General features: G+C 33.4%; 4 protein-coding genes and 1 long non-coding RNA gene across 5 annotated transcripts; 3 read left to right on the forward strand and 2 right to left on the reverse strand.

The window, feature by feature from the left end:
• The first annotated feature begins 613 nt into the window (after positions 1–613).
• On the forward strand, positions 614–2,829 carry LOC113716338 (uncharacterized). The gene is made up of 4 exons (XM_027240631.2): positions 614–938; positions 1,230–1,414; positions 2,069–2,143; positions 2,220–2,829. Exons 1-4 carry the CDS (start codon positions 629–631, stop codon positions 2,568–2,570), a joined length of 921 nt encoding a protein of 306 aa, XP_027096432.1. The 5' UTR covers positions 614–628; the 3' UTR covers positions 2,571–2,829.
• Positions 2,830–5,699: 2,870 nt separating this feature from the next.
• On the forward strand, positions 5,700–6,765 carry LOC113717245 (thioredoxin H2). The gene is made up of 3 exons (XM_027241973.2): positions 5,700–5,938; positions 6,041–6,163; positions 6,299–6,765. The coding sequence occupies exons 1-3, from the start codon at positions 5,801–5,803 to the stop codon at positions 6,428–6,430; spliced, it is 393 nt and encodes a 130-aa protein (XP_027097774.1). The 5' UTR covers positions 5,700–5,800; the 3' UTR covers positions 6,431–6,765.
• A 4,964-nt stretch (positions 6,766–11,729) lies between these two features.
• On the reverse strand, positions 11,730–13,084 carry LOC113716254 (F-box protein At4g00755-like; the record flags this gene model as incomplete). Its single annotated transcript, XM_072069917.1, has 2 exons — positions 11,730–12,449; positions 12,559–13,084. Coding segments are annotated over 2 exons (657 nt in total), but the record flags the coding sequence as incomplete, so codon positions are not given.
• A 688-nt stretch (positions 13,085–13,772) lies between these two features.
• On the reverse strand, positions 13,773–16,199 carry LOC113715442 (uncharacterized). The gene is made up of 4 exons (XR_003453973.2): positions 15,992–16,199; positions 15,775–15,879; positions 14,145–14,222; positions 13,773–14,040 (listed from the first exon to the last, which is right to left on the reverse strand). It is a non-coding gene; the product is annotated as an uncharacterized lncRNA (long non-coding RNA).
• Positions 16,200–24,571: 8,372 nt separating this feature from the next.
• On the forward strand, positions 24,572–25,363 carry LOC113717150 (thioredoxin H2). Its single transcript, XM_027241818.2, has 3 exons — positions 24,572–24,738; positions 24,870–24,992; positions 25,082–25,363. The coding sequence occupies exons 1-3, from the start codon at positions 24,631–24,633 to the stop codon at positions 25,211–25,213; spliced, it is 363 nt and encodes a 120-aa protein (XP_027097619.1). The 5' UTR covers positions 24,572–24,630; the 3' UTR covers positions 25,214–25,363.
• The last annotated feature ends 1,734 nt before the right edge of the window (positions 25,364–27,097 follow it).

Raw genomic sequence — 27,097 nt, forward strand, 5'->3', positions numbered from 1 at the left:
CTGCTAAAAGTAAGGAATAAATCTCCTAAGCTAAGTCTACTTCCTTTTTCTTCTAATTATTTCCTTGTCTTATACGGCCGTGTGAAGACTAAAGGAAAGAGCCCCACTTTGACTCCACTTTGCTCTTCATCCGCCCCAATCAAGCTAGGAAATCTCCTTGTGCTCTTGTTGACTTCTACTCGGACTTGGAAACTTCCACGCTCGAATCCCAAACCTTCTGAACTTGAATGTGTCACCACCAAATTAGCTAGAAATTGTCCCTTTTAATCATGTTTTGATTATTTTCCTACAATTAGCACTATTAACCAAATATAAGTAGTATCTATCAATTAAAATACTATTTGGCTAAAATCAAGGGAAAAATAGTTATTAATTTAACAATAAATCATGACCTATCATTGACAAGGTGAAAAGAGCTTGTAAATTGGTGGGCAAGGGTCCAATAAAACCCAGTAATCCAGTTAGCTGACCTTAGGTGTTAAAGTGGCGTTGAGTATTAAGGTGGGTTCGTAGAAGAAATTATAAATTAGGAGTATTAAAGTGGCGTTGAGTATTAAAGCTCAAATCACCAGTCTGTGCTGGCCTTCAAAAGGAATTAAAGGAATCGGAGGTTGAAAAAAAATTTTCCATGGTTGAGGAAATTATAAGGCTGTTGTACTTTGCGACGGTGTTTAGCTTTCCGCGTAGACCTGATTTTTGGGCAACTAGGAGTGAGAGGGAGCGATGTTTGGCATATACTAATGTCAATGACAGTAATGCGCGGGAGGTTGTTAGTGAGATGGATCTAACCCTCATATCTATGCTTGGGAGCCTGCTAATATCAAGGCCTGTGAATTGGACTTTGTCCCATCAGAATGCACTGCAACTGTGCGTTAAGCATGCCAGGCTCTGGCTTGCTAAGTCTGATCAGCCCATTGGATCTAACCCTTATTTGACATGTATGATGAATTTTTCTCATTTTTCTGTGGAATGAACATGTAATATGTGTGTGTCTAGCTTATCTGTTTTCAATGCTGTTATCCTGCTTATTGCTTTAATGAGTTTTGGTTTTGTGTTTTGTGCATTTCATTTATTGTTATATTGCTTGGTGATTCTAGGCTATTGAATGAAGTTACAATTCTTCCCCTTTTTGCTCCAATTTTTTGTTTAATTTTAGTTATATACTTTTATAATTACTGGTTCGCATTTCACTTCTGTTTGTTGTAATGGCTTTTTTGGAATTTTTGCAGATTCTGGATTGAGGGAGAAACTAAACAAGATCATGGCATCAGACTATTTCACTACAACACCAGAGATGAAGGCTCCTGTTGAGGTGGCAGCTGCTGCTGGCAGCTATGGTTCCTTTCAAGTGCCAGCGCATGGATCTGTCATGCCAGTCCAAGTCGAAGGTTCTGTGGTGCAGTATCAACAGAAGGTAAGAGATGTGGTTATGCTTGATTGGGTTGATACTCTGAAATTTGTTGTTTTTTCATTTTTAGCATGCATGGATTGTGTAATAGAGTGCTGCGAATTGTGACTCAGGTACGGTTGTTAGACTGGCCTATGCTTTCCTTAGTATTGTAATGGAGGCTGGGGTGTTATACCCTGGATGCTTAGTTTATTTTGGCTTAAACTGCTCTTCAATGAAAGGCACAAGCATCCTTTTGCTGTTGCATGGGCTTGGTTGTTCACACTTTGTTTATACTACTATTTGCATGGGATGCATTTTTGTTGCCTATCATAGTTCTGCTACATGGAGGTACAACCTATAATGTGTGGTCTAGCCCATGAACGTTCAACATCTGCAATTTCATTGCATATTTCGTTTAGATTACTGGATTATATATTTAAAAATATGACTCTCTCTCTCTCTCTCTCACACAACATGATAAGAGGTTCCAGCATTTTAGTGAGCCTACTATTTTATTTCGGTTATGCTGTACCTTTTTCACCTTTTCCTGTGTTTTTCTATTTTTGGGGGGGGGGGGGGGGGGGGTTGTTTGTGGGGGTGAATTCACTTTGTCTACATGCCCTTGCTCAATAAATATGAATTGAATTTGCTCTTTTCAAATCTCTATGGATTATACAGGAAGAAGAGACAGCAAATGCTGAAGAAGATGAATCATATGATAATCAGTTGAGCCCTGCAGAAGAATTTCATCAGGTAGTCTTTCCTCCCAAAGATTTTTTTTACCTTTTGTTTGTTCCTTGATGGTACGTTTAATAATCGTGCTTGGCAGGGGGAGACTGAAAACTATTCTGAACTTCCCGTACAAAATGAGCCCACCACACATCAAGCACAAAATTTGCAGGAGTATGAGCCCAAGGAGCAAAATTATGCTCCTCGAAGATCGTATCCAAATTACAGAGGTGGTCGTACTGTGGGTGCAAGCGGCCGTAGGGGATATGCTAATGGCCGTGGAGGGCGCGGCAGGGGAGGGGCCTATCAGAATGGCCGCAACCAGCACTATGACCAGCCTGGTACTTACTATCCCAGGAACAACTATTACAGAGGAAGAGGGGGTAGGGGTTTCAATGGGAACTACAACTATCATGCCAGTCAAGCTGGCTATGTTGTAGCAGATTCATGAGGCTGATGCTTCAAGGGTCTGGTAGTCTCCTTTCATTTCCTTCTTTCTTTTTCTTTTTTCTTTTTTTTTTTTTTTTTTTTGGGAGGGGGGGTGTGTGTGTGGGTGGTGGGTGGGTTGGGGCTGTTATGAAACTTGTCTGGACTTCAAGGACTATTTGGATGTTGTTCCCTTGAATGCCATCCAGAACCCTGTTTTTGTAGTATGATAAACAGATTATTTATGGGGTTTAAAATAGAAAGGTCAACTTTAGCTTCTCCAACTGCTATATATTTGCATCTCGCCTTGTGTGTGTGTGTGTGTTCCCCTTGTTTTGGCTAATTTCTTGGTATTCTGGTGCATTTCACTTTGTCATTCTTCTCAGTCTATTCTTGTTTAGAGGCATGTGAAGTACTTGTTAAATGCTGTCGAGTCGAAGGAGGCAGGGACCTAGAAATTTGTTGTTAGTGATACTGATCGGAGGTGGCATGCTTACAATAATGCTGATAAATTGCAAGGAAGCTTGTGGATCCCTTGATACAGTCTCAAGTTTAGGACTTTTTTTCAAGTGAATTGAGAGATAAAACCAGTACAACTGACCAAATATACTTGGCCATTACTGTCCAGATTTATTCTTTCACCTTTCTTTGTTCTATTTTATTGGTCTTCTGTAGGAAGTAATGCAAAGCATTCTAAGATGTCGTAGTTCAGTTTCACACATTTTTCATGGAAGTTCATGTGGTAGGTTTTAGAAAGACCGAGTAGTAATGTTCCCATTCGTAATTTTGATTGGTTGCGTAATGCGGAATATTAGTAGCAGCAGACTGCGGTTTTGCACACGGACTTGGATGGCATTGTGCATTACGTGATGTTCTAGCACAAGTTATTGGATACGGAAGGTGGATGCCATAGCATTGATTTTGCAATTTGACTTCCTAGGGGAATGAATGGTGGTGATTTCAAGTCGTGCAAGCCACTTGCTCTTCATGTGTAGATTGAAACTTCTTTTTCAGCTTCTCGACTCAGAATAGCTTCTTCTTTAATTTTTTTACTTGCACATAAAACGAAACGATGCCATGAATTTGCTGGCAAATTGGAAAGTTATTTGGAACTTGTATGTATGCCTTTCAGACCTCTTGTGCCCTGCCCTGTGTACGAGTTGGGCACAAGGATAAAGGTTTCGCTTCCTAGTTATGATGCCTTTTCGTGCACCAGTCATCCCTCATGCTAACAAAACGAAAGGAAAAATGTTATAATAATACACAATCTTGGAGATGTTGGATTCAAACAGAGCCTGGTTCGTTTGGATTGACCATTTTTTTAAAAATAAAATTTTTAAATATAATATTATAATAATACACAATAACTCAGAAATATTTCATTCATACAATCTATTAAATATTTCAAAAAAAAATTTCGTATATATTGTTATAGTAAAATTTTTCAAAAAATATTTCCAAAAATAACTAATTCAAACAATAGTATCTGCGTATATCTACAAACTTTTTTCTGTGTAGTAAAATATGAAATAACGTAAATTTGTTTTTTGGATAAACTAAAAGAAGGTATTCATGGTCACTAAGCCCTCAGGGGCTTGGTCTGGTGGTTGAGATTGCTGAAAATGGAGCCTCAGGTCCCTGGTTCGAACCTTGCTGCCAGCAAGTTGCTGAGGGTGGTGAATAGTCTGCGGGGTCCACTCCCTGCGGGACACACCTAAAAAAAAAAAAAAAAAATGTATTCATGGTCACTACATTGCGACTTCCATATATGTTATACCTCCCTTAGCCCATGCTTTTTCTTCCTAAAGAAAAAATTTTAATGACCTTTACTTCCCCATGGCGAAAGGACCCAAAAAAGAAAAAAAAAAAATTTTCCAATCCAAAGTCTGATTTCCCTTCTGCATTCTTTGACCTATGTGATTTTGTCGTTAGTATAGTGGGAGCGTTTGGATATGTAATTATTTGAAATGATTAAAATATTTGTGCTGCAATAACATTTTTAACTATTTTTTTTCCTTTCACACACCACAAAAAGGATACAATAATTATTTCAAAAAAATTTTCAAATGAGACTCAATCTATACCATAACGTCCTTATGAAGTTATTCGTGCTAGGTGTGAATAGTGACTTAGAGCATATTAGGAGAGTCCAAAGCCGTCGTTTTTAGGAGAATGCCGTCCAAGGGTACCTTACCTTTTAGCGGTTGAATTTTTGGTGGTGGCTGGCGTCAAAAGAAAGGGTGATGGGAACCCAAGATACGACTTAAACGAGACATCACTGAGGATCTCGCTTTCGGGCGGCCGGAATTTCGGCTGGCGCACAATCTGTGTATCAGGATGATCGACGTTGCTTTCTGATATAAAAAGTAGCATCATTTTATTTTAGGTACAACTACCATATGAGCATCACTTAACTTAATTATTTCAGCCTTTTAAAAAAAAAAAAAAAAAGAACTCAATTACCTTGAGGCACTTACATACACCTGATTAATTTGTATGCGAGAATGAATGGCATATATGCCAGGATTAAAAATCACAGACAATTTTTTTCTTAGCTTGGTGGGGTGGGGTGGGGTGGGGGGGGGAGTGGAGAAATAATAATCAAGTTTAGTTTTTTCATTCTTATATTCGACATTCACCATGACCATGCATACTTTAATTTTGTGTAGATTGTGTGCGTGTCTAAGAATCAAATACTCTCGAAGGTGAAATGAATTCTTTGACATTCCTTAAGGCTAATAGCTGCATGGGATTGCTAATACCTCCTTTTTACTTCCACTTACATTATCATGTCTCATTCATAGTTATAGACTCAGGAACAGAGTACCAACCATTTTTAGATATATGGAACTTCCTACTTAGGAAGAACAGAACCTCGAAATTCCACTGACATATTATTAATTAACGGAGAGAAACAGAGCATACATCAAGAAGAATATGAGCATAAAGTGGTAATCCACTTTTCACCACTTGATGTTAGTTTTGAGAATTAAGAGCGCTTGAGATGAAAGCTTAATTTTATCAATGTTAGTTTATATATTTATTCCTTGTCTAATTTGAACGGTGGGCATAATACTAGGTACTAATAAGGGCTCTCGATCAGCTGGAAGAATATGTTCCATGACCAAATATAAAATGCACCTCTCACCACAGTCCCAAATCCATCCAAAGAAGGCCTTTCATAGACCCAAGTGGAAAGAAAAGAATTTCACACGCTTGTAATTTCTCAGTCATCTACTTTTGGAAAGAAGAGACATGGGAGCCAACGTCTCTGCATGGCAAGAAGCTAATATTGATTCATCTATGGCACTCAAGAAGTCTCCGGTCGTTGCATTCCATTCCTCAGCAAAATGGAAGATCCATTTTGAAGCTTCCAAAGAAACTAACAAGCTGGTAAGCATTGAAAACCTCTTCCATCTGTTCCCGTTTTGCTTAGGGTCTACATATTCTTGATTACTGATCCTGTTGTTTTTGTTTCCAAACCCCAAATTGAAGATTGTCATAGACTTCACAGCTTCCTGGTGCGGCCCTTGTCAATACATCGAACCATCCATTAACGAGTTAGCTGCTAAATACACCGATGTGGAGTTTGTCAAGATTGATGTGGACGAGCTGGATGTATGTTCACACTTCTCATAATCAATAGTATTAATATATTGCCATTTTTTTTCCAGAATAATTCATAGGTGTTGGGAATAGTACAAGTTTCAGAAAGTACAATATGATACTACTAATTTTGGAAGCTGTAAACAGGACGTGGCTGAGGAATATGGAGTTCAAGCAATGCCGACTTTCATACTACTAAAGAAAGGAAAAGCGATAGACAAGATTGTTGGAGCCAAAAAGGAGGAACTCCAGAAGAAGATTGAAAAGCACAGATTCTAACGCCAATCAAATCATCTCAAGTTTGAAAAAACACCGAGTCTGCAGCCAATCGGATCTTCTCAAGAGTAATAAATAAATTATGCTCAATCTGTAGTTTCATGTCACTGCGATTTTAGCTCAAATCATCTTAAGATTGAAAAAACACATAGTCTAAAGCCAACCGAATCTTCTCAAGAGTAGTAATAAATTGTGTTCAATCTGTAATCTCATTTCAATGCGCTTTCAGCTCATACTAAGTTGTGTTGAATCTGTAATTTCATCTCAGTGTGCCCTTCATTTTAAAACTTTACGGATGAGAATAAAAGGCTACCACAGTATCATGTGATTTCATTTCACCGCCCTTTTATCCACAAATTCATGAATGAAGTCAACTAAATGCTCCTCAAATTGCCAGTTCTACATTTGCTTTAAAAATGCAAATTTAGTACAAGAATGAAAACGAATTAAGATGGAAGCAAACCTCAAGGTGCCTAGTGGTATGTTTTGCTGACATATATTAGCTAAATGTAACTCGAAACAAATGCGCCCCACGGCAAGTCAAGAACGGTCAAATTCATCCAATCCCTATATGTACAGAGTTTTTTGCCAAAATAACACTCTTACTAAAAAATATTTCCAACGTGATTCACTTTCAAATTTTATTACCATAATGATATTATTGTTCCCATCTAATTATCCTGATTGCCATGTAGAATAACAAGAAAGGAAAGTTCTAATCCAGATTATAGTTTCTAACATTAACTAAAATTTTAATTTTTTTTATTATAGAGGCACAAGAAGATTGCATAACTTTTATAATTTCCTTATAATTATCTGAAATAAATTTTACCATTATTGACCTTACTATTATTGGTCTCCGAATTTTTTTAAATGTATCAAACCTATTGCATATATATTTTTTCAAAAAATAATTTTAAAAATACAAAAATTGCACCAAAAATTGCAACGAAAATTGTAATCAATTACAAAAATTTCAAGAGGAAAAGTCTGAAGTAACGATAGTTATGGTAACAAAACTATTTTTACCTGATATAACAGGTAAAAATACTTTTAGCGACCATTTGATGACCTGTTGTACTGGTCATCTAAATGAAATAGTACATAAAATGCTGGTTAGTAAGTTTTGCATAAAAAATAGTAAGTTAACTCGATATATTAGTAACTTTTATGTCTCAAAAAGTAAACTTGAATAAATATGGAACTAACTTTGTTTTTTATGAAGTAAAATATTACTCTATATCTGAAACTTAGTTTTTGGAGGGTAAGTTTAGTTCAAGTAATAGTAAGTTTTTATAGATTAATAGTAAATATTGTTGATAGAATAGTAAATTTGGTTAATCATCAAAACTTAATAGTTTGTGGCATAAATTTACTATTTTACTTAAAGAAACTTACAATTGTACGTATCATTTATAAATGTTATATGTTTGAAGCATTTTAAATATACTATGAAAACTTTTTTTTTGCATATGACCTTATAAAATATGTAAGAATAATTTGTCATATATTAAATTTTTTATTACGGGAAAATAAACAACTAAGTTCCCAAAATATTTCACTTTTATTGTTTAAAAAATCTCAACTTGTTGGTTAAATTCAAAATAATTCTATTGTCAAAATTAGTTTTTCTCAAATTAACTTTCATGATTAGATGTGAGATACAAATATGGTAAAATATCTCTCATACATATGTCATGGATATTTCAGACTTTTAGTTAAAAAAAAATTTTGAGTTAAAAAATTTTTTTTTGTTAAAATAACATTTATCATAGTGTACTAATTATTTTAGGACCATTTTATAGGTGAACTAAATTTAATTTAAATTATACAATAGATTATACATGCATGTGATTTTCATTTATAATTATTGGATCCCATTCTTATGAACAATCTCCCAAGGAAAAAAATCAAGATCATGCTGATTTTCTTATATTAATTGTTATACTAGTTTTGTCATTTTTATTATTATATTATTTCTCATTTTGTTTAGGCTTTTACTCTTATTATTTCTTGTGTCTCAGATGTAAATTTATTAAAACTTTATCATCTTATTATATTCATAGGTGTTAAATTATAAAAATTTTGATATATAAACAAGTAATATTCTATATATAACTAGTAAGATTTGTTGTTATTGTTATTCGAACTTTCAAACCTTTCAAAAATTGAAAATGATTAAAAGCTTATAATACGACAAAATTTTATTTCATATTTTACAAGATTATGTGAAAAGTCAAACTATTTTTCATAGTATTTTAAAATATATAAATAATTTTTTTAAATTATACCTATAATCAGGTATCATATAGGTATATTATGAGTACTTACTAACTAAGGTACTAAGAATTAATTATTAATAAAACATCTTATCATTATTTCAAATAAACTTCCTAATACTAGTTTGAAATATGTTTTAAAATAAAATAGCACATGTGTCCCATAAATCAGTAAGTTTGGATTATTAATCAATTTACCATGTTATTAGTAAGAGTTACTATTTATGTATAAAAGCTTACTATTACTTGAATTAAACTTACTCTCTAAAAAGTAAGTTTGGGAAATAAAGTAGTAATTATTTATTTAAAAAGTAAGTTTAATATTTATTCCAACTTACCTTTTGAAGTATAAAAGTTACTAATTTATTACTGTTAACTTATTATTTTAGATAGAAAACTTACTTTCTTATTTTTAAGTGTTATCCTATTTAAGTGGATAGACCGATCAAATAATCAAATGGTCGCTAAAAGCAAATAAAAAATAAATCGAAAATGGTAACGAAATCTGTTATCCTATTTATGTCTTAAAAAGTAAATTGAAATAAAAATGAAAGTTACTTTTTTTAAAAAAAATAAATTACTACTCTATATTCGAAACTTTCTTCTTGGAGAGTAAGTTTAGTTCAAGTAATAGTAAGTTTTCACGGATTAATAGTAAATCCTGTTGATAGAATAGTAAATTTGGTTAATCATCAAGACTTACTAGTTTATGGCATAAATTTACTATTTTACTTAAAGAAACTTATATGAAACAAGTAGTAGAAAGTTTATTTAAAATAATGCTAAGATTTTTTTATTAATGATTGAAACTTAATATTATAGTTAGTAATTGTTGGTAACGTAAATGTATAATATATGATTGTATGTATCATTCATCAATGTTATGTGTTTTAAGCATTTTAATAAATGTATGTATCATTTACAAAGGTTATGTGTTCTAATAAATTTATTTTCTAGGTCACAAGCATAAAAGTTAAATTTGTACTAATGTGGCATAATCTTTGAAAACTATAGTAAATTTACCCATAGATTAAGTTTCGTGAGATTCAAATATATTTTGTATCATTTACAATATGGATTTATATGCATATATTTTTTTTATCGAACTTACTTTTAATTGGCAAATAGTATGTAAATTATTATAAAATGTCATTTTATAATAATCATAATTTTTATAGGTGAATGGTACATAAACTGCTAAAATTGCCAATTTATAAATGCTAAAATCTAGTTACTTTATGGCATATATTAGTTTGGTCAACTAAAAAATTAGCGTAATTAAGTGTACGTTGGTTGTTGATTTGAAATTTGCACCCTTGTCACTATTTCGTTATTTGTACCACAAGTTTTTCTGATCAAAGTAAAACAAAGTCAAATATATTTTCCTTTTGTATGTTGTATTTATATTTAGTAAAAAATTAATAAACCATGATTACATTTCATAATTTCTAATGAAATTAGTAACATTTTCTAAATAAATTGGAATAATTTGTAAAATATGTTATTTTTTTGACAATATAATTAGGGGTGGCAATCGGGTCCAAATCGGAGTGACAGGTCGGGTTGAGACCCAGGTATAATAGAAAACTGGCTGACCCGAACTTGACCCCCCAACCCGAAACGGGTCAGGATATCTGACCCGAATCTGAAAATTCCAGGTTGTCGGGTTGGCGGGACGACCCGAATGACCCAAAACTTAATTTTAATTTATTAATTTACCACTGTAATTTGTAATTCACACAAGACTAATTACATAATCAAGTAATAAAAATTTAAATAAATAATCCCAACCAAATCAAAAATAAATTAAAAACATCGTAAAAGTGTTTTGTTCCAAACCAAATATAAAATAAATAAAAGCAGTATAAAAGTAAAAAATAATATAATAAATTATTTTTCTAAATATAATAATTTCAACTTCAAATAAGTTAAATAAATTCATTTAGGATTAAGTGATTAATGCCTTTGAAACAAAAAGAATAACGTAGTTTAGTTAGGTAAAATAATTTTTAATTCATAAACAGGTGATCGGGGGGTCGTATCGGATCACCCACGGTTTGACCCGAATAAGACCCATTTTCTTTTCGGGTTCGTCGCATTCGACTCGATTCTGACCCGACCCCGCAAAACCTCAATCCGAATCAATATATATCGTGCTAGGTTCATATCATTTTTTCAGGTCGTATCGCAAATTGCCACCCCTAAATATAATCAAAAGAAATTTCCATCATAAAGAAAGGATGATGGCATACGTATAAATGTAAGCAACTATATACATATCACACCATAAGTTTAGGTTTGATTTGTTCAAAACATAGGTAATTTATTCGTTAGTAGATATAAAATGCATATTAATTTTCTACAAATGGAAAATACAATTTCATATATACTAACTATTAACAGAAGATGTAGTTTGAACACGATCAATTGAACGCATATTTCATTTGTTTAGCTATCATTTATTTTGTTACTTAGGTTGAATTTTTACATTTGAATAGAGTATTGATATCGGAACTTCAATTATTCTTAATGAACTTCAATTAAGTGTCAATGACAACAATTACTAAAATATAGTTGTCTTAAATTTTTTTGAAAAAGGACAAAAAAAATGACACTTTTTTGTGAAAATATCAAATTGTTAATTCAATTCAAATTAATTTTTTTTAATAAAAAATATTATTCCTCAAACTGGTTGCTTAATCCGTATCTATGCCCGTACTAGTGTCGAATGGATAACTAAAATAGGAAATTGCAACAAAAATTAATTTTAACAGGAAAGGTGCAAATAAGTAGAACTTTTGCTAACTTTAACCCAAAATTTAAAAAAAAAAGGATAGGCTTGTTTGTAGTTTTGAATTCAAAAGTGTTGTGGTTGTGATAAAATTCTTTATTAAATTTTGAAACAGTTAAGAATTCAAGAGATAAGTACCAAGGTGACTTTTATTAGCCATTAATTATAGTTAGAGTAGGAAAGGTTGATGCACTAGTAACGCTTGGATTTCTTTATGCCAAAGAATTCATAGTACCTAAAGCTGGTAGCCTTTTTCCGGATTCATTGAAGGTATTTACGAGACCCCCACAACTATTGTTTCCTCGGTTACGATGAATGGACAAAGAAAGTCGAAACTAGTTCCCACCAACAAATCCAAAATTCCAAAATTCTATCTTGTGCTTCAGAGCTTACAGAAGGGCAGCAGGAACAGAGCATAAGAAAACCAGAAAGCGTAGCAAGAAGCAGAAGCACTTAGTTATACTGGTCATCTGAATCATCGTCCTCGCCGTCGTAGTCGTAGTCATTTACCATAATCCCTCTAGCACCGGGTAATGTGTTGAGGATCATGTGCTCCCAACCTCTTATACTTGCACCAAACCTGTGAATGCGAGAAAAATCCCTCTCGCTTGTGCACCAAACACAAGCGACAAAAATCATAATAAAGTAGGACTCACCATATGTAATACAAACTATCTATTTCTTGTTTCTGCACTCTACCCAATAGCTGGACTTGCAGAATCCCTCCAATGCAGAGGACAGGTTCTGGCAGCTTGAACTTTTGCAAACAATTCTCCTATAACGCAGTTAATTAGTAATACTGAATCTGGACCAGCAATATTTCATGACAAGATTCTTGTGCAGCTGAAGACACTTCTCCCTCCATTTGTGCTTCCATACCAGCAATACAAATCCCCCATCAAAAATCTTACAGCCTTTGCTGGATATATGGGGGAACCAAACTGAAAGTACACTGATAATGCAAATCAAGTTTTTCTACCAATAAAGAGACAGGTTTTAAACAAGAAGTCACCGTCAACCCCCTCCTCCCCAAACAAAAATGAAAAGTCTTCTAAAATAACCTTGAAATGGTTGAATATGGATTTCAGTAATCACACAGAGTTTGGCCATCAATTTATACGTTAATGTCTCAGGGACTGCAGAATCAATTTCACCCTTGCTCGACCAGTAAGAAGGTCTCTGACCAATCCTGTCACTTGGTTCCGGGGTATTCTGAATGCTTTCATCTGGGTAATTGTCAGTGCTTGAAGCACCAAGTGCCTCAGACAAGCATTCTTTTCTTGGGAAGGAGGCAATACCTTGAGCCAAAAATGCATATACTTTATGGTCCCGTTTCAGACATGCCCATTCAATAGGCTCATTGGTCCTGGATTCCACAGGTTCTACAATGTTACTAATTTCAATAGCACGAGTAACAGTGGACATCTCAGGGAACACCTTTAAACAGAGTTGCTTGCATATTCCATTCACAATCACTGCATAAGGTTCAAAGCCCTTAAAAGAAACAGAGATAAAAGTACAGACAGCTGTGAAGCACCTCAATTTCTCTAGTTTGATCAAACACAGAAAAGATTGACAGACACGTCCTCAAATTCTTTTATTTTTCCCCCACCATAAGGCACAGATTGCCGCCCTGCACATAAACTTCTTTACTTTGATCACACAGAGAGAAGAGTTGACAGACAAGTGCTCAAACTCTTTTCTTTTCCCTGATCAAGGCATACATTGCTCAGTAACTTGTACAAAAGTGAAGCATATCAAAAGTCATATTGAGCAACACGGGAACCATATTCAAAACTTCCATTGTCATTTTGTTTGGACCTCTACTAATGGCTTACTGAGGAAATCACGGCACTTAAATCAAGTAAGCCAGTCCAATTTGAAGTAAACAACAAAATTCTACATGTCTCACGACATTTTATATAAAACTGGTATTTCAAAATAGGATGAAACGGCTCATTTTGAGCATCAGTAATAATCTACTCACCAATTTATTTAGTACTTGGACTAAACAAAGGTCCATCTAATGCAAATTGGCCGAAACAAAGAATGGCAACCTCAGATCTTATATAATTTACTAACTTTTAATAACTGATACTTACGCACCAGAATTAAGGCGGCAGGTTACTAGATATGGATATCTAAGCATGACAAGATTACATGGCCAAGAACTGAATTTAGAGCACAAAGACTTTGGGTTCAGAAAACTGAAACAATCAAGAGGCTAGTAACTTGATTTGAGACTATGATCACCTGCAAATCAAGGGCTCTGAAATCACTATCAAAAGCTTCGGTTTGAATTGAAATTTCTCGTTTACAAACCCAAGAGCACTTGGATGTTGAAAGTATTCACATTAAAACAAGTAAACACCAATCATTGCAAACTAAGGAGATTGTGTTCAGATTTACAATCAAAACGCATTACACTACCTTCGGAGAAACGTAAATCATCCTAAAATTTTTTAGCAAAGTCCATCTGAAAAATCTGTACCCTCTCAAGAATAAAATTTCTTAATGGTCTTGGCTGAAATCTGGTTCATTCACTACAAAACCATCACAAGATTTGTATTAAAAAAAGGCCACAACAACACATAATCATAGCAAATAGGTAACATAAAACTTAGGCGTGAAGAAGAAAAAAATGTACCTGATTTTCGTCTCCTAACAAGCTAGTGTTTCGTACATGACTTTGAATTAATGAAGGATTGCATGCCCACATTAATGCCTATTCAAATGCAAATACAGCACAATTATATTGCATGTCTCGAGACAAAAATAAAAACAAGCTATATATTAACTGACCAGGAGGAATGATCTGAAACCAGTTACTATCCATTAACTCCTTTTTGGCCCCTTTACAAGATAAGGCAAAGAAAGTCTTACAACTCTAGCTATTGTATCTGACAATAATTTCACCTTGTTCTGCTGCTGTTGTTTAAAAAAATGATACAAGTTTAACACTCCTAAAATCTCGAGTGGATACTACCAGAATAAGATATATTCAAAATCACCTTTTGAATACTCGATTAACAATTGAGTAAGCAAAATTGTGGCTCTCAAAGATAGACTGCTCCTTTCATTTAAATTTTGGAAGAATTATTATGAAGCTGTTAGGTTGGATAGCCAAGAACAACTACATAACAATAGAACAATAGCAGAATATGTGCTATTCTTCCTTCAGGTAATTATTTATGGTATTTTTCATCCTTTTGTAGTGATGAAGTAAATGTTAAGGGTTATTTTGTATGGTCATCCACGGAATAATTCAACTGGAAGTAAATACATTTCAAAATGTTTCATTATTGCATAAGATTGATTATGTCATTTTTTTTATTTGTTTGTTCTTCTATACTGAAGATGAAATAAATGAAAGTACAAGTAGGCACATTGATTGCGTATTTGTTTAGCAAGATGTACTTTGTACCATGCGTTTCCTGTCTTAGGAAATATATAAGTGAGCTTCTCAAATATTGAACAAAGTTGATTTTCTCAAAGAACATGCGACTCAAAAAAAAATTTTTGCAAATAGGATTGGTCGAAAGTTGCAGAAGAGAGCCTAGTACAACCTACAAATGCCTGAAAGAGATTGCCTAGTTCTTATGCAAAGGAAACCTATAAGCAGCAAAAACTTGTCTGCAACATCAGTTTTCCGTTCATTAAAGAAGACAAAATTCCTTCTTTTAGAGGAATTCAAGAAGACAAAATTGATTATGTCATTGCGTATTTTGCCTTCATGCTCTTTTATGAATGTTCTTACAGATATCGAACCATTTGACTGCTTCTGAAAGTTGACCCTAAAAGACTATAAATTATGATTATGTATATATGCCAGGAACGTGCTTACGAAATTATTAGAGACAAAGTCAATGGTAGTTATCAAAAAGCTTATTATCATCAAAAATATTAAAATGTTTAAGAATCAATTGTATTTTGTCCGCCAAACTGAAAATCAAAACCACCAAGTCAAATTTCTCTTTGACATTTCACCGAACATCTTATATGCATTCCCAAATTAATCACATTTAACTTAAACACCTAGTCTCAAGTCCTTTCCTAGATGTTTCATATGGCTATTAAGCATATTTTACTCGTAAACAATCAAAACTACAACCATTTCCTAGATGTTTCAATGGACAATTTCAACCCCAAAATTGCAATAAATTCTTCAAATTCTCAGCCCTGATTTCACAAGAAAATCTTGACAAACAAAACAAATGAAATATAAATAAATTACAGCAATATAAACAAACGATTTCAAGAGAACATGATGGTCTAACCTCGTCACCGCTATTTTTCATATGCTCTTTGGTTGGCTACCACCGTTGCTAACCCTTTTGTTGTGTCTGATAGAGGGGAAACCCTTTCTCCTGAACCTGTGCTATCTATAAAGCATATTTAGCTTTTCCTCCACGCCTAGGTAGGCCAATTGATTGACCGAAATGAGAATCAATGCTTAGTAGAAGGCAGAAATAGAGACTGAGGCATGAAACCTACCAGAAGAGTTTAGCCTGAAGATAGAATTGCTTAGCCCGCTTGATCAATTTTCTAAATTTTAGCAAAAGCTAATCCCGTTCCATAAGATGATGATCGTACTCCTTCCTTTTCCAGGGAAAAATTTCTACAATTTTCCGTGAGGTGAGAAGATAATAAAAAGAAGGGAAGCAACTTTAGAGAGATGTGGAAACCCAAACCGTTTTAGAAATCGATTATTTTCTTATTTTAATATGTAATTTTTTTACTTTTAGTATTAATAAGTTTTAATTAAACAAAAGTAACATTTGTCAAATAATAAGTAAATTAAATTACTGAAAGGGTAAATTTCTATTTTTGACTAAAACTTATCTTTTAGGTATATACTTACTCGTTTTAATTAAAAACTTACTAAAGTTAATATTAATTATTTTAATATAATATTTAAAAAGTCACTAAAAAATTCGATTTGTCACTAAAGGTAATAGAAACCTGTAATAGTAGGTTTCCCTAACATCGTTACCATAACTACTAGTGTTTTGACCCGTGCTATGCACGGGTTATATTTCAAATCAAAATAATATTTTATATATTTATATATTGTGTTACAAAATAATAAATATATATAATAAAATTTTTAAAGAAATGCATGCTTAATATCTTGAAAAAAATTATAATTTATAATGATTTACATGATAAAAGAATTGTTAACGCATTTAAGGAGAGAGTTAGGTTGGGTGGTAAGGTGAGAAGAGTTTTCTAAAAAAAAGTCAATTTATCAATATCCAACAAAACATATTACTATGTTATACCCATATATCAAAACTTGTAATACAAAAAAATAAATTATAACCAATTTATTTTCTTCCATTTTTAGAAAAAAAAAAAGATCTTTCTCCTATCTTGTGCCCCTAAATTTGTTGAATGTATTTCGATTAACATTTTTCATAAACTTTAACGTATATTTTAAAGAAAATTCTCCGTACTATGTGTTTTTAGTGTTCTTAAAATTATTAAAAATCACTATCATTTCTCTCTTTTCTTATACGCCAGTTAGTCATCAGATGCCTCCTACGACTTTTATACCTTCTACCATGGTACCACCCTTTCTATTATTATTATTTTTTTGTCATCTCTGTCATATCCCTGCAATCCCTGTAATCCATATTTCTTCTTCAACCTTTCCTGCTACTTTTTAACACCTCACCATTTTCTTCCCTCGCTCCTCCCCCTATACCTAACATATAAATTCATATTCCTACGATTCAATATATTTAACTTTACCTATCATAATAAAAATATAAAATTAAAAATTAATTACAATGGTTGCAATTATTAGTATCTAAAAATGGAAACGAAAAACTGACAATATCTATAATATCCTCAAGTACTACAATCAATTCATATATATATATATATATATATATATATATATTTTAACATAGCAAATACATATTTATATATGAAGACAGTAATAAGAATACATAAAATAACTAATGATATCAAAAGTTATCATTAGTGTTTGGGTTTTACACTCTTATTCAAATCTAATGTTAAATTACAAATTAAGTAGTATTTTAAGGTTGAATGTTCTACATCTTTCTCTTAAACTATAATATTACTTTTTTAAAATTTTTTGGTAGAACTGGTGTTGTTATTATCATTATTTTTTATCAAAAATGAATATTTCAAAAGGCCAGTGGTACTTTGTTTTTTATTTAGTGATTTCATAATTTAGATTTCATGAATGGTACCATTCTTGATTTTTTAAATCCACGACATTATTTCCTTTTTGTTTTCTATTTAATTTTGCCCTTTTACTTAGGAATGCTAAGTTTAAAGAAAAAATATTATCATTTACTTTTTTACTTTTACTAAGTTTGGCAATATTTTATTTTTATTTACCCTCCCACTAATAAACTTCAAACCAAATTCCTATATAAGCGGAGCTACTACTTTTTTAAATTAGAAAGGCATGGGAGCCACTTCTTACTTAAGAAAATGTTATTTGCACTCAATTTTTTATTATTTGTAATTCCATCATTTATTTTATCATATAGTCTAATTATTGAAACTTATATGATCAAAATGATTATTGGAGTGTGAATAACAAAAATTGAGTGTAAATAATCTTACTTATTTAAATTAATAAGAAAGCATGAATGGATGTTATATTTGTTATCTTTTCTTATGGTCTTATGGAAGTTTTAATTGTTGTAAAATTATAAATAACACAAGGCAATCGAAAACGTGATGGGTTGAAGTTCAACACCCCCTTAACTTTATATTTAGCTGCACTTTACCCTTCAACTTTACATTTAGTTGTACATTTGTGATTTTTTTGAAACGTGATTGTAATTTGCAAAACTCATTTGTAGGGGTGGTTATAGGGTTAGTTTGGGGATAAATATTTTTTAATTATAAAAATGTAACATTGTATTAAAATAGCATACGAATAAGCATTTGTCTTTAATTATGGAGTAAAAAGGATTTAAAGTATAAATAACAAAGTATAAACAGTTTATGAAGTAGATAGTGGAAATGTTTTAAATTTTAAATTTGATTGGTGATAGGGTTAGTTATAACCCACTTTATGTATTAAAATAAATACAAAAATCTAGAAAAAAGAATGAGAAGTTTAGAAGCCATTTAGAGGGTCTCTGATAAAAACCCCTTCCTCAATACATATAGATATAGATAGGCACTACAGCACTGTCCATGAAAAAAAATGTGGCAACTGAAAAACAAAGTAAAAATAACTGAAAATAGAGTCAATAATGATAATGTTTGCTAATAGTAGCCATATATACTCCTAACCAATATATCGTCAATATAAAGATGATCTATATTGCTTCAAGAATCTTGGGAGCCACGCGAATCTTGAGGCATCGAAGGACTTTCAAAGCCATGCGAGGAGAGTTTGTCCAAGTCAAGGTAAGGATCCACAGAATTTGTATTACCATAATCAGTGAAGTCCATCGGTAAATCCAAATTATCTTGTACCACCATATCACCAATATTTCCTCCTCCAACAGGATTAAAAACTGATGTACCGCCTTTTAAGTTTGGGGCATTGATGGTAAGTGTGGGAGGGTACGAAGCTGGATTGACAGGAGGTATTGGAAGGAACAAAGATGGATGTATAAAACTGCTGATCGGTTTGGCCCCGTGATGATAGTAGTGCGGTGGAAAATTACTGATGTATTTGGCAATGTCTGGATTTGTTGCAGGTTCGATGGATAGTGGTTGAATGCCCGCAAGCATTGGAAATTGCTCTGATGGCGGATATTGATAAAAAGATTCCAAATGAGGATAGGTGTAGTTAGCTTGGTAAGTGTAAGGGCAGCCACTTTGTTCATTGCTACCGGGAGGAGGATCAAATAAACTGCCCTTTTCTTCTCCAAGTTCATCTTGTTGGACTAGTTCATCATCAGGATTTCCATCATTGCTTTGATTAAATGAACCAGGATTTTCATCATTCCTTTGCCGAGCTTTGAAAGATTTGTGATTCTTTTTATAAATCTTGCACAGGACATAATCATCAAGCTACAAGAATAACACGTTAGATCCAAAGAATAAACAATAGTATCAATGAAGAACAATTACGTACGACATATATATATAACATTAGAAAAGGAAGGTTAATAAGTACTTACTCAAGGAAAAGATTAAGAATTATGTAAATGTTACCTACCCTCATGTCATTTGCACTCTTGCTTTTATGATGTCCTAAAACCCTGTATTCGTGCATAATCCAACTTGTCTTCACACCTTTGGGAGGTCTGCCTTCATAAAAAACCAATGTCTTCCTAACACCAACAGTGACACCATTGCAGTGGATATTCTTGTCTGCCCCAGTGGCCTTCCAATAACCGGTACCGGCAGCCCGATTTGGACGACTACCGTTCAAATACTTTTTATCCCTCGGTGTGAAAAAGAACCATTGATTATCGCCCATGCTTGGATATCTCCCTAAAATAGAGAAGATAAAACAAGAAAGATTTTTAAAAAAGAAAATTGCGGTAGAAAATCTTCCTATCATACACAATTGGTAGCATAAAAAGGTCCACATGGAAGAGAAATCTGTATTTTTCTTAGTGTGGTATACAAGTAAAGTGCATGATCACTCTCGCAAAACAAAAAAAAAAAAAAATCAGGTAATTAAGTGTGTAACTGTCAGGGATAAAATTTCAAACACCTAAAAGAAAAAAGGAAAAATCTTCACTTTTCTTGTCAGTGAAATAATTTAGAAGACAACATCTAAAACTAAACGTGAATGTAGTAAGCTCTTAACACGGTCAGAAACCTCAGAAGCAAACAAGGATTGTGACCTAAAGTGGAAAAGAGAAAGGGATTAAGATATATAGTAAAGCACGTAAATAGACTAAAAAGGGGACTAAATAAATCTGCCGGAGAACTAATGGTCCACAACTTCCCTAGTACTCTCTCGGGTATAATAACAAAATAGTAATGCATGTTTGCAAGAATTCAAAACTTTGATAGGAGGGAATTAAACGCATGTATTTATTTATTGAACAGGAATAGTAGTTAATGCGAATACAACGTCGCTAGACCAGATACAGCAGCAAACATGCCAGTGATAAACAAGGCCTACGAACAAGTAAAGTTGGACACATGTATAAATAAGCACTAATAATTATCCACTGTAAAAACTTAATTAAAACAGAAACCCTAAAACCCTTAAAGTAAAACCCCTAAAACCCCATGCCAGATATCATCACAAAAGTAAGTGCATGTCAATCGAATGAACTTCGATTTAGACCAACCTGATGCATGCATAACAATCAGGGTTATGGCGAAATCAATTATATAGTAAAAAAGCGTACTTGAGGAAAAATAGAAAAATTATTAAAAAAGAACGAAAAAGAAAAACCTGATATTGTATCAGGGTTCTGGCGATAAAGATTAACTTCTCTAATCTGATTCCTGGGTAAAAGCTCGCCCAGAATCTTTTTCTTCAGGTAACAAACAATGAGTTCACTATCCATCGGACAGAAGCGATACCCCGGTGGAAAAGTATCAAAGTAGTCCTTGTCACGATCTATAGCGTCGTTGTTGTAAGCATCATCATCGTCCTTGACGACATTGTGGTTTTTGTTACCATTGTCCACGAGTCTTGAATCACTAGGGCTGGACAATGTCGTGCTAGTGTTGTTCAGTCCAGACAAGACATTTTCATGGTCTTTCCTCAGATGATGGGCGCAGGCATGGGCACCGGGACTGGTAATAACGTTAACAGCAGTCGACGTATCGGCTGAGGCCTCTATTTGCGGGAAGCTTTCGTGGCCAGATGCCATGATTTCTCAAGACTCTTTTGATCAGAGAAGTGTGGGGCGATAGTCAGGGAAGAAGGGTTGTATTTGGAAACAAAAAGGGTTTACGAATTTTGGTTAATATAGGGTCCGTGACGAGAGAAAATTTCGAGATTTTTTCAAGATTTTGTTGGGGTTCCATCTTTATCTCTTGATTTCGAACTGATCTAAAATTGTATGTAGCTACTGCAATACGACTCGGATACTAATAGCTAGATTAATTTGGACTAGGAGTAGTCCTGGATTACGGAAATTTACAAATTTAATCACAACGCTGTTTATTTTTTGGACAATATTGAATTGAGATCGGAGAAAATATGTGAATTTGCATGAACAAAGGAAGGAGCTGAGCACGCTCTGACGCTAGGCACAAATATTTTCGTATTTTATTTTTTTTGTCCCTTCCATTTTCCTCTCGAAAAAACTTGTTTCTTTCCCTCAAAAAGAAGTATGAATATAGATGAGAATTAATCTTTCCTACGCTAGGCACAAATGCTTGTTCTAAAGTTATCTTCACTATTTCAACTTTGAATTCTAGAGAAAATTGCATCATTTTGAGCTAGATTTCAACCTTATATCTTGGAAATTTTTGAGAGCGAAATATAAGGATAAAACTTTTAGTGACCATATTAACAATATCATCCAGGGTGAAAGTTGGATGCCACAATACTCATATAAATAATAAAATCTGTAAATGAAAATGAAAAACTTTCAAAATTGATATATCACAATACTCATAAAACTATTGAAATCAGGAAATAAAAATGAAAAACTATCATCTTGCAGATAATTCACTAACATTCTATATTGGCAGAGAAATTTTATTAATTTTCTCGATAAAATAGGCATTTTTTGAGTGACTAAATAATATTAGTTGGGTAGTTTTGTGATGTACAAATATTCCAAAGATTAATTTTTTCACTGATGGTTGATGATATCTTCCGAAGTTGGTTTTACTTTCTAAAGACCTTTTTTCTTGGGACAAAAGTTTTACCTCAACTCCATTGAGAAGTGGCTCCCGTTAAACAATAAACATTGTAGTATTCATAATATATATTTCCATGGTATCCTCTCATTATTTTGTTCGAAGATGGTGTCGTCTAATTTGCCAGATAACCGCGTACCTCATTCAAGTATTATTATGCATGGAATTAGTAGAGATGGCAATGGGGGTGGGTGCTCGTCCTGCGGGGAAATAATGGGACGGGGATGGGGGAATTTTTCTCTCCCGTTTTAAATGGGACGGGGGGAGGGATGGGGGACAATGCTCCCGCCCCATCCCCCGTCTTATCCTCCACTTCAATTTATTAATATAAATAAATATAATATATTATATAATCTAATAATAATAAATTTAGAATATTTGACAACTAAATATAACCTTTATCCAATTTCTATCCAAATTCTTAGTTGATATTTGGCACAAGTATGTTACTCATTTTATGAGTATTTCCCAATGTTATCTATAGAATTCGATTGAGTTTCTAAATTTTTTTGGTGTTTTATATAATTATATCAACACTTTTCTTGTTTCATATTTCATATTTCACTTTTTTCAACTCCTTATTTTATTTTATTTTTTGAATTTAGCTTCGATATGTTGAATAAATGCTTCTAGAAAAAAAATCAAATTATCACCTGCAAGCACCCATGGGGGAAGTATGGCGAGGCGAGGGGTGGGAGGACAGAGGCAGGGGCAGGGGGAGTTTTTTGGCAACGGGACGAGGGATGAGGGACGAGGGAGTGATCTCCCGCCCCAAACCTGCCCCGTTGCCATCCCTAAGAATTAGCAATGCACCATTATTTACTGTATTAGATTATGTCCACATTGATTTGAGAGATGGAAAAAGAGCACTTAATATGTAAGTAAAGGTTCGAGACCTAATAACTTTAGTTTTTGGGTCAGAGTTGGGTTCCTAATTTACATATTGAGATCTTTGGTAGACTCTTTTGAGACACTTTTTTCTTATATATTGGGTTACTCATGGACAAGTGGATTCTTCTCGAAGCTGAACCGGTGAAAATTTTTTCTTGATGGCGGACTAAAATGTCAAAGTGCTGGGGAGTTTGGCTTCTGTTGGACCAAGTGCGCCATGGGTTTGACAAGGATCCGATTGGTGTTAGACCAAGAAGTCAAGAGTTAGCAAGGATTCAAAAAATTCAGTTTGGATTTCAAAAAAGAGTGGGTCCATAATTAGGAGTAGAGGTGACCTTAGATGTTAAGATGGGTTTGTATTGAGTATTAAAGTGAGTTTAAAAAAAAAAACTTGTAAATTAGTTGACAAGGTGAGAAGAGCTTGTAAATTGGTGGGCAAGGGTCCAATAAAACCCAGTAATCCAGTTAGCTAACCTTAGGTGTTAAAGTGGCGTTGAGTATTAAAGTGGGTTCGGAGAAGAAATTATAAATTAGGATTTAATGAGAGGGGTTATTCATGAAGGGAGGAGAGATTTGTTAGGTTCACTTGGGTTTAATAGGAGGGGTTACCCATAAAGGGGGAGATTTGTTAGATTCATGAGTAAATAATTATGTCCCACATTAATTTGAGAGATGAAAAAATAGCACTTAATATGTAAGTAAGGGTTTAAAACCTAATAGGTTAAACTTTTGGATCAGAATTGAGTTTTTGACTTACATATTGAACTGTTTGATGGACTCTGTCGAGGCGTTTTTCCCTAGCATACTGGTAATCTCCTTCAAATCTAGCATATTTTAAAAATGTCAACATTACAGCATGAAAATCGAATCTAGTATATTTTTTGAAAATGTCAACATTACAGCATGAAAATCATATGGTCTTAGATGGAATCGAATGCGAGATAGGAACATAAAAAGCATCCCTTTTCCTCCCACTTAGCAAGAGAACGCGAATAGCATAGGAACCAATATGGTATCCACTGCAAGAATTCTTATATATATTTCTCAGTCGTTCGAATTGTACTTATAATTCTTCTCTTGTTCACAACTAGTTAGTGACGGTAAAAGATATGCAGAAAGGGAGAATATTAGAATAAAGAAGTGATGTACAATGCATTGAAAAAGTAGAAGGTTAAGAGTGCTTCTATCTTTATGTCGAGTGAAATGTTTTGATTTAGAAAAGGATTTGCATAAGCATCAGATCTTCCTATTTTTAACTCAGTGATTTACACCAAAAATGTTCCGCTGCATCTTAGAACATATTCCTAACACAATTGATCATCAAAGAGGTTCTTTTTTATTTATTTTTTTCCTTTTCCTTCATCATCAAGTAATATATATAGAGGAGCAGCCCCATTCAAGTACCAAGTTAAACAAAAGAAGTGAGTTTAGGCTGGTACTTTGGGAAAGAGAAAATGGGAGCCTATTGGTCTACAGGAGCTAACAGGTCTAAGGTCATCGAAATCCATTCCACCAAAAAATGGAGGGTCCACTATGAAGAATCCAAAGGAACTGACAAACTGGTAAATTCTTCTGCAATACAATTTATGTATGATCTAATACAGCTTTCTTTATGGTTGCTCATATTTGTTTTGTAACACTAGCTAGTACGTCCTTCATTAACTGATGGGTAGTAGTTGAATATTGTTTGAAGATGGTGATTGATTTCTCAGCTTCATGGTGTGGACCTTGTGGATATATGGAACCAATTGTCAAAGAGTTTTCTACAACATATACAGATGTTGTGTTCTTCAAGATTGATGTCGACGAGCTAGCTGTATGTTGCCTTTCTTACTACAAAATTTCGGATAGAAAAGTACATTTATACTGCTAGTCTACTGACATGAAAATTTATTGCAACTACAGGATGTGGCCAAAGAGTTCGGGGTACAGGCTATGCCAACTTTCGTGTTCATGAAGAATGGAAAAGAAGTCGATAAGCTTGTGGGAGCCGACAGGGAAGAACTAGAGAGGATGATCCATAAATACAGGTTTTGACCCTTCATTGATTTTTAACCAACGGGTTCAGGTACCTATAGTTAGTTCTACAGATCACCTTTCGTAAGGCTGTGGACAGATGAATGAATATTGTAAGGTTGTAAAAAGTTGAATGAATAATAGAAGGGTGTTTCCAGCGTGTTCCGTGAATCCAATTTTTCTTTTTACTGCTTTAAAGCACAATTTTTTTTTTAAAAAAAAATCCATAATAAAATGGCCCCTCTATGGTTTCCTATATATTTTTCACGAAAACAGATTTTCCAACAAAAACGTAAATATATACACACACACACACATATATATATATATATATATGTATGTATATATGCGCAACAAAATAACAGATATTGGTGACTAACGAGCACTTCAAACACTTCCATGTTTTTCATTTATGACATTTTGAAATCGAAACTTGTACGCTTTAGAAAATTCTCAGTCCCCACTCTAAAGTTATCCAAAAATCCAGAAACGAACAAAAGACTGCTGACAGTAATGATCGAGTAGGAGCATCCAGTATTTCGAGTGCTATGTAAATGCCAGTACTTCACGAAATTTTTACCAAATTAAGGAGACAAAAGCTAGTTTTAAGTTTTGAATAAAAGCTATGTTTTGCTGTTAAAATGTCATCCACTTCACAACTTGAAGAAAGAAGAATAATTAGCCTGTTAAAGCAATACTGGCAGAGAACAGAGGTAATATGAATATACCCACGTAGCCAAAATGAACAACTCAACTCTGTTAATCTCAGAGTTGATTTCAAGAAACTCCTCGTTTCTCCTGAATATATATATATATATATATATATATATATATATATATATATATATATATTGGCAAACATGGAGCAAACAATTTTAGAAAGGCCTTTTTTTTTTTCATTAGCTGTATCTTTCAGGTCTCAACCGATCGAATTTTCTACTCAAGTGTAAAGAGTACAATTATTATTCTCTATCAAATTCCAACTTGTTCTTCCTCCATTAGGGAAAATTTATTCTCCTATTGGCTGTGCTTCTGAAGTTGTATCATAGCGTGTAAAACGATCTTATTAACCTAGTACTCTTATCTTTGTTCTTAATTTCCAGTTGTCCATCGATCAAAATTAGTAATATTTACTCTAGTTCACAATAATTAACCTAGAAAATAGAATAATTTATCAAGAAAATTCTACCAATACGGCGTAGCAAGAATCTCAATTATCTTAATAGCCCCACTATTCTCACCTGACAATTTACCCATTCTGATGATCCAATAAATGTAACTCTCTTCTTTTTCTATTTTTTTTTCGTGTGTGTGTGTGTGTGTGGAGCCTTTAATTTGTGACTAGTAGGGGGACAAAAACAGTAAACGACGTGACAAAAAGAAGAACGTAAGAATAAAGCAGCAAGGCACGAAATTGTAAAAGGAGTGGAGGAAATAATCCAATTCGATCCTCACCCAACCACTAACTTTCAATTTTCTTTTATTTTCTTTTTTGCACCATGGGCTAAAGATATCTATATTTATATAAATTTGAGAAGGGGTTTTTAGCAACAAGGTTCTGCACACCTTCCCACTCTCAATTCCATTTTTCTAGTTTCATCAAATAAGAATACCATTCCAACTAACACTCCTCCTCTCACACACCTTCTCACTCCAATTAATACTCCTCCAATTAACAATTCCATTCTAATTAAAACTCCTCCAACCCAATAATAAGAGATAACAATATAATTTCACAAAAAACTGCAATTTACCATCTTTTTCAACTTTCTTCTAGAGAGAATGAGGAACGGGACACTGAAGTGTGGAGATATGGAGAGGGAATGAGTCAAATAATACTATAAAAATCTATATCTATATGTATTGTGGGGAGGGTTTTTTGGATGATTAAATCAAAATGCTTAT

Source organism: Coffea arabica, chromosome 11c (assembly GCF_036785885.1).
Source record: "Coffea arabica cultivar ET-39 chromosome 11c, Coffea Arabica ET-39 HiFi, whole genome shotgun sequence".
Classification (NCBI taxonomy): Eukaryota; Viridiplantae; Streptophyta; class Magnoliopsida; order Gentianales; family Rubiaceae; genus Coffea; species Coffea arabica.